Raw genomic sequence first — 8,378 nt, 5'->3', positions numbered from 1 at the left:
GCGAAACCGATCGTACTTTTGCGATCAGCGCGAGAAGGAGAACGGTGGCATGTATTTATATGCAGGGTTTAGGTCGGTTGAAAATTTAGGGTTTTTGGGATTATTTTAATTTCACGAATTAAAATAATTTTAGAAAATCCAGAATTGCTTTAAAAGCCAAGAAAAATAGCCCGAAGCTCAGAAAAATCCCCAGAAAAATCCTGGAGATAGATTGAAGGATGAGGAACTCAACTGAAGTTGTTTGAGCTCACAAAAAGATTGTTGCAAAGATCAAGGAAAAATATTAAGCCCAAGAAAAAATAATTTAATTTCAGAAAAGGTCAGAAAAATTCTCGGAAAGAAAGAAACGTCACTCTATCATATTTTAAAACCATTTGCACTCATAAACACCAAATGCAACCAGCATGAATGCAACACCCTTCACATTATATTAGAAAAGTTATTTAAAAATCAACATTTTTCACATTATAAATTGCAAAAACCCTAATTAAATCTTGGAAACTTTCAAAAATGATAGAAGCATTAATTTTAATCAGTGAAAACTATTCACAATCCAAAATGGATTTTTGGGGTGTGATAGACCTACATACTAGTGGGGTTACAAGGAAGGTATTTGAATAAACCAAGGTAATCAAGCAACAATTGGTTTACATCCAACTCCTATTTACCTAATGCACATTTTAGTGGACTCAATTGATAATAACATTTGTAAACAACAAGGAAAAAATGGTTGTATGCTCCGGGGCTTACCTTGGTTAGTAGAGGTGTTAGGTTCTCCTGACGAACCACAAATGTCGAACCCAACTTCCACCGATGGTTGTCCCTCCTCTAGAACTTGTTCAACGGCACCTTCCTCACTTTCAGTCACTACACATGATAAAAGATGCATGCTTGACATGATGATATGCAAATAAAAATGATGTATGAAAGATGTATGCAAGTGCATGGATGAACTCAAACAAAATTAACAATTTTGAGTACAACTTTCTTTCAAGGTTAAGTTTGGTTAATTATTCATAAAGTAAAATTATTTATTTATTAACAACAAATTAATTATGAGCAACAATCAGGTAATGAACTTGCCAAGGAACAACAAAGGTGTGATGTTCCAAGGACTTCACTCAATATGTAAAAGTCACCAAAATCATTTATCTATTTTTCTAATTCATTTTATTATTTATTTAAGGATAGAAAAGGTATTTAAACACCCTAATTTAGATGGATAAGCTAGATTTATCAAAATAGATCCAAACTTTTTGTGGATATAGGTATTAGCACATAACATTTACACAAAAAGTTTCATGATTTTAGGATTGTTATATTGACCTACAAAAATCATACATCTAGCATTTTTTTCATTTAAACATTGAATTTTTAAGCATAACAAAATCAGTTATCATGGCCAACACATTTTTCTCATGTAGAGCCTTATAACAAGACCAACAAAACAAGAATCACATGTGTACCAGATTCCTAGAATTACTTATGAATTAAATAAGATTCAGCATTTTTATAGAAATTAACAAAACACAGAAAAAAGGAAAAAGGTTCTTGGGCCCAAAGCGGCCCAGTACGGCCCACGCTGGGCTCCTAAGCGGCCCAGGTGCGAGCAGGCCGGCCCAAAGTGGAGGGGCCCAGGGGGCTGCGGCACTTTTACATGGAGGCCTCTGGAGTTTCTATAAACCAACCCACGGTACAACAGACCCTATTTGGCACTGTTCATATGAGACCGATTTTTCGATTTACTCCCCACGAAACCTACTATTTCGCTTCCCGATCCCCTTGCTCATCACGGAGCAGAGCACCGGCGGGGGAACCGGCCGGTCGGCGGCCAAAATCGGCCGCCCGAGGGAGGACTCGCTGGCGGGGTGATGGCATGGAGGCGGCGGACCCTAGACACTCACGGGGTGGTCACGGCTCGGCCCGCTGTGGTCCACAGTGGCACGGCCAAGCACAGCTGCGGACGCGGCGGCCGATGGCGGCGGCGCTGCGGGGCGTGGTGGCAGAGGCGGACCGACGCAGGGGCAACGGCGGTCACGGTTGCGTGCGCGAGCGGCCTCGTGTATGGTGGAGGAGGAGCGGGGAGGCAGCTCACCATGTGCTCTGTTGGCCTGCGGAAACAGAGGAGGCAACGACGGCGGCGCGAACCGGTGACACGACGGCGTTCCGACACGTCCTGTGATGGAACAAGGAAAAGGGAAGGCCTATGAGCATCAAGGGAATATGGATAACGCATCGCAAATGAGAAGAGTGAGAGAGATGCACCAGAGAAGGCTGGCCACGGCGAGGTAACCACGGCGGCCATGGCGAGCCGCCGCGGCGAGAACGGCTCGCGTGGTTGATTGTAGCGGTGAGAAGCGGCGCGAGCGGGTCAAGGAGATGCGAGAGGGCGAGGCGAAGCTATAGGTAAGAGCTACTTGGCGGAGATGGAGCGGCCGCGACGAATTTGGCCGGCGCGTCGAGTTTACCGGCGGCGAGCAGAGAAAGGAAAAAGAGAAGGAGCGCCGGCTGCTTCGAGTTTGAATGGACGAGGACGACGTCGCGGCTTCGGAAGCGTCTTCTCGAGCTCGGCCTCGCGCACGGCCGCGTGTCCACGCGCGCGAAACGGCGCGAAGGCGCTGGACGGCAGCGAGCAGGCAGGCAGAGTGGTCACCGGCGTGTACTGTAGCAGCCTGACAGTCCATTTCAGCCTCCAATCTCTGTCGATTCTATGTATAAACTTGAAAAACTCCAATAATAAAAGTTGTTCATATTCATGCCTTCTCCAACATTACTGAACCAACATCTAAAACTCAAGGGTTTGCATGATCTTAGATTTTGAAAGTAGGCACATTGAAACAATAAACTGAAAAATAGAATTCAGCCCTAGGGTTTTGAAAACAGTTTTAGTTAACTAAGTTTGGGTAATTAATTAGTGATCAACCAGTTAACAAATAACACAAATAATGGCACAACATCAAAGTAAAAACTTCATATCAATCAATGAAATAATGGTTGCCCAACTTTTATTTGTGAAAATTGATTTAACAAAATCCCCAAAATTGAATTTAAAGTTGAATTCCAAGACAACCAAACTTGGTTATGTGCTGAATTTCAAAACTAAATTCAAACTTGGAGCTCAAATTTGAACATGTTTAATTTATAAACATCATCAAAATTTCATTCCACACGAAAAAACACACTTTATACTACAAAGTTTGTTTTAGAAAAGTTTTAATTGTTTAAGCAAATTCACATATATAAATTCACAAAGATCCTTAATTGATATCATTGTTAACATTTCATGCAGCACATCTCAACACATATGCAACCTATGAATGCTATAATTAAAATATGCAATGCATTTATGTCTTAATATTTCATGATTATGCATGATGATGAATATGATCAAGGTTTTAATTGCTTTATAACATCTAGGATGTTACGATCAGACTCGGCATCAGCAAAAAGCCATTCTTGCGTTCCAAAATCGCAAGCGGCCCAACCATGAGGCTTCTTCCCGCGGCGGTGGCGCCAGCGCCATTCCTGCTCCTCCTCTTCCTCCTCTCGTGCCCTCGCAGCGCCTACTTCGGCGAGCAGAAGCGCTTCACCTCCATACTCAGCTTCGGCGACTCGTACGCCGACACCGGCAACCTTGTGGGACGACCCCGCCATTGAGAGCGTCAACCTGATCAGGAACCCACCCTACGGTGCGACGTTCTTCGGCCACCCGTCCGGTCGCGCCACCAATGGCCGCATCGTCCTCGACTTCATTGGTACATACTGTGTATATACTGCCACTGTTGGTTGTATTTTCTCCAGTAATATACTGACGTTTCCTTGTTACGCGCACATGATGCGTACGTACGCGCAGCCGATGCTTTGTGTCTACCTTTCGTGCCGCCGGTGCTGTCCAGAGGGCAGAACTTCTCGACGGGCATAAACTTCGCGGTGGCCGGAGCGACGGCTCTGAACCTGACGTACCTGCAGGGGCAGAACATCACCGCCGTCGACCTCCCGATCAACAGCTCCCTGAACGACCAGCTCCGGTGGTTCGAGCAACTGAAGCCATCGCTTTGCCGCAGCCGCAGCAGCACACATGGAGGATCGTCCAGCGGCTGCTTCAGCGAGTCTCTCTTCACCTTAGGGCAGTTTGGAGCTAACGACTACCGCAACATCCTGATGAACTCGAACATGACCTTGGAACAAGCGAGATCGTATGTTCCAGAATTTGTCAACACCATTGCAACTAGCGTCGAGGTACTTGCTGCCGTATTACTAGCTAGTAGAAGACTAGAAGTAGAAACATAATATGCTCCGATCGATGAACTTGCATCGCGCTCGCGCGCCGCTGCATGCTACTGCACCGGCCATTTGACGAACTGGATGCATATATAATACGCAGAGGCTGATCCATCACGGCGCCAAGTACATGGTCGTGGCGGATAAAATCCCCTTCGGCTGTATGCCCGCCACACTATCGATGCACCCAAGCCCCAACAAGGGTGACTTCGACCAGTACGGCTGCCTCAAGAGCTTCAACATTGGGCTGTCGCAGTACCACAACGCCCTTCTCCGGCGACGCATCGACGTGCTCCGGAGAAGGTACCCGCACACAAGGGTCATCTTCGCCGAGCACTACCGGCCCGTCGTTCTTCTTCTGATGAACTTGAAAGAGGTTTCTGAAACACGATGTATATCGATTGCAATTGCAGGGTTCAACCGCAGTACAACCTTGGTGAGCTGCCGCGGAGGCGGCGGCGGGCGGCCCGTACAACCAAAACTGGAAAGCACCGTGCGGTACGCCAGGAGCCACCGCGTGCGCAGCGCCATCCGAGGCCATCAATTGGGACGGCTTCCACCTTACCGAGTCCGCGTACAGCAGCATCGCCCATGGATCATGGATGGCTGCACGGACCCTGCTACACGCTGATCCACCGATTCTACAACTCCTCAACTGAGCCACACGTGGTCGATCCAGAGCTTCTAGTGGGGTTTTTGGAATGTGAAACGATCAGTTTGTGTTGTGTGTGTGATCATTTGTGAACAACGGCAATAATGGGAGAATGGTGTAATTTAGGTCTACATTCCTTTCGTTTAAGGATAATAATTTTTGGTTTACACCAAAGCCAACGTGTGTATACCCATCTTGTGGAATGGAGAATATATATATAGTATAGTATGCAGACCTCCACCATTTCGTTTCAGCAAGACCCAAACCATTTTGATAGCTCAAATGCTTGTCATACAAATCCATCAACCCATGCTCCAACTTAGGATAGTAATTTTAAGAGAGATAAGTGATAAAAAAAATTAAGAATAAGTTTAAATCAAATGACTAATAATCAGAGTTGCTTACGTTTCAATGCATTATCTTCATGTTCGAAAATTGTACTCATGGATACTTTCTTAACTTTCTCGAATTAACTGCCAGGTGTTTCTGATTATTTGATAATTTCTACTATTTATATTCTTTTTCTAACACACCTTTTGAGGGTTAATGTAAAGGCTCTATTGAGGGCCTGATCTAGTTAATAATATTAAGATAGGTATTATCTTTGCATTGTACATCATGGATCTATGTTTTTGCCTTTCAACTCGAACCCTACTAGTTGCAAATTTTTTAGCTCGGCCGGCCACTGGTCTTCACGTGTACCTAATATAACTATAAATCATGTATGGAAAGAGTAATGGGACAATGGTACAATAAGTTTGGCTGATATCAATGTCAACGGATCTTAGTCGTTGTGGAATGGAACAACATACTCCCTCCGTCCCAATTTATCTGTCGTTTTCGGTGTCCGTGCCATGACTTTGACTCAATTTGTACAAAATATATGCAACATTTGCGTGTCTCCAAATAAATTTATTAAAAAACTAGATTCAAAGATCTTTCCAATGATGCTAATTATGTATCATAAATAATAATATTTTTTAATATATATTTTGTTAAAGTTGTTTCTCGGGAAGCGAGAATGACAGATATTCTGGGACGGAGGGAGTACGTATTAGTTAAAGGAGTACAATACAGCGCAAATGTATTTACGTGTGGTGCATATGATCATCGTTCACGTCACATGACGGCGACCTGCAAGTGTAACCTAGATATTATATTTTTTTGAAATAATACAAGACTTCTCATATATTTTAGGTGCCTAAATTTTAAGATGATTTCAGGCAACACTCTTATACCACCGACTAGTACAAGTAAATTATTATTTTTATGATTTGTTATTTATCTTTGTGGCATAACATATTAAATTTTTGTCCGCTTATAGAAATAACTGTAAATTGTTAATTGTCTTTGTGCCAACACAAATAAGATTTTATCGGGTTTTTTTGTCCTCTCGGTACCGAAAAGTGGATAGTTTTTTTTAGAAAAATAAAGTAAATCCAATTTATTTTCTATAATGAATGGAGTCAACTTAATTAACGACCAGGTATTTCTAATTATTTTATAACTTCTAGGATCTATATTGTTTTTCTAACGCATCTTGTGAGGGTTAATGTAAAGGTCTATTGAGAGCCTGATCTAGTTACTAATATTAAGATAAGTATTATGCTTCACATTATACATATACCTTTATTATCATTATGTTTTAGTTGAAACCTAAGCTTAAGTTATATCAACTCTTACACCGCGTACCTTTTGTGACATCATGAATCTATATTTTTGTCTTTCAACTTTTAATCCTATTAGTTTTTGTAAGTTTTTATCTCTGCCAGTAGTCTTCATGTGTACCTAATGTAACTATAAAGCATTTACGGAAACAATAATGGGACAATGGTACAATAAGTTTGGCATGTATCAAAGTCAATGGATCTTAGCAACTCCTCCCTTTGTTCACAAAAGGATGCAATTCTCACTTTTATAAAAAGTCAAACGATTTGAAGTTTAGCCAATTTAAAGTTATATAAAAAAAGTAGTAATATTTATTATTTAGAAGAAGTATTACTAAATTAATTATAAAATATATTTGCATAGTAAATCTAGTAGGATACATAACTATTCACTATAAACTTAGTTGGAGTTAAGCTAATTTAAGTTGCACAAATCACATAATTACATCTTTTGTGGATGGAGCGTGTATCGTGGAATAATGGAACCACCATATGAGTACTATCAGCGCAAGTGTACGTGTGGTGTGCCCATCGTTCGTCACGTCATATACATGACGGCGACCAGCACGTGTTACCGAGAATTGAAATAATAGTCACCCATCCCGGCCTAATTCCCTATATATAAGACGCCCTACTACTCGTAACGTCCAGCATGATACGCACACGAGTTCCGAACACGTACGCGGCAGCCATGACCATGAGGGTTTCCATCGCCGTGCTCCTCGTCGTGCTGACCATCCCGTGCCTGCTCCACGGCGCGGACGCCGTCCGCCGGCCCACTTCCAAGCCCTTGTTCCCGGCCATATTCAGCTTCGGCGACTCGTACGCCGACACCGGTAACTTCGTTAGGCTCATCTCGTCCGTCCCGTTCGGCAACCCACCCTATGGCGAGACGTTCTTCCGCCACCCCACCGGCCGCGCCAGCAACGGCCGCCTCGTCGTCGACTTCGTCGGTACGTTCTTCGTTCACTTCGTATACGCCGCGCCGCCTACAGTGACCTGCATGCATGCACTGATGAATCACTGGTAATGTGCATGCAGCGGCTGCTGTGAGCTTGCCTTTCCTGTCGCCGTACCTGGCCGAGGGCCAGAACTTCAGCACGGGCGCAAACTTCGCGGTGATCGGAGCGACGGCACTGGACCTGGCCTACTACCAGCAGCAGAACATCACCACGGTGCCTCCGTTCAACACCTCCCTCAGCGTCCAGCTTGGGTGGTTCGATCAGATCAAGCCGTCGCTGTGCAACGCCACCACGACGCGTGGGTGCGATGACGACGACTACCTGGGCAAGTCTCTCTTCTTCATGGGAGAGTTCGGCGGGAACGACTACGTCTTCCTCCTGGCTGCCAACAAGAGCGTGGCCCAAACCAAGACCTACGTTCCAGCCATTGTCAAGGCCATCGGCGACGGCGTCGAGGTACTCCTGGTCCCGGGACGACAATATGTTCAGTCAGACGACACTAGCTCATTTGGTTCTTGCTGGAGTATATAACAACATAGCATGCATGTCTCTTGACCAATGCAAACGTACGTACACATCCAGAGGCTGATCCAGCACGGCGCCAGGCGCATCGTGGTGCCGGGGAACGTGCCCATGGGCTGCTTGCCCATCATCCTGACGCTGTACGCGAGCCCGGACCCGTCGGACTACGACCGCTACGGGTGCCTGCACGAGTTCAACGGCCTGGCGCGCTACCACAACGAGCAGCTCCGGATGCAGGTCCAGGCGCTCCGGATCAGGCACCCACACACCGCCATCGCCTTCGCCGACTACTAC

At 44.8% G+C, this 8,378-nt stretch overlaps 1 protein-coding gene and 1 pseudogene across 1 annotated transcript; both read left to right on the top strand.

Annotated features, from left to right (window-relative positions):
- The first annotated feature begins 1,975 nt into the window (after positions 1-1,975).
- LOC136531832 (GDSL esterase/lipase At5g45910-like) lies at positions 1,976-5,025 on the top strand (annotated as a pseudogene).
- A 2,243-nt stretch (positions 5,026-7,268) lies between these two features.
- LOC136531831 (sinapine esterase-like) lies at positions 7,269-8,375 on the top strand (the record flags this gene model as incomplete). Its single annotated transcript, XM_066524462.1, has 3 exons — positions 7,269-7,553; positions 7,642-8,018; positions 8,145-8,375. Coding segments are annotated over exons 1-3 (870 nt in total), but the record flags the coding sequence as incomplete, so codon positions are not given.
- Between the last annotated feature and the right edge of the window lie 3 nt (positions 8,376-8,378).

This window comes from Miscanthus floridulus, unplaced genomic scaffold (assembly GCF_019320115.1).
Source record: "Miscanthus floridulus cultivar M001 unplaced genomic scaffold, ASM1932011v1 fs_453_3, whole genome shotgun sequence".
Taxonomy (NCBI): Eukaryota; Viridiplantae; Streptophyta; class Magnoliopsida; order Poales; family Poaceae; genus Miscanthus; species Miscanthus floridulus.
This window is presented reverse-complemented; position numbering and strand designations above follow the sequence as displayed.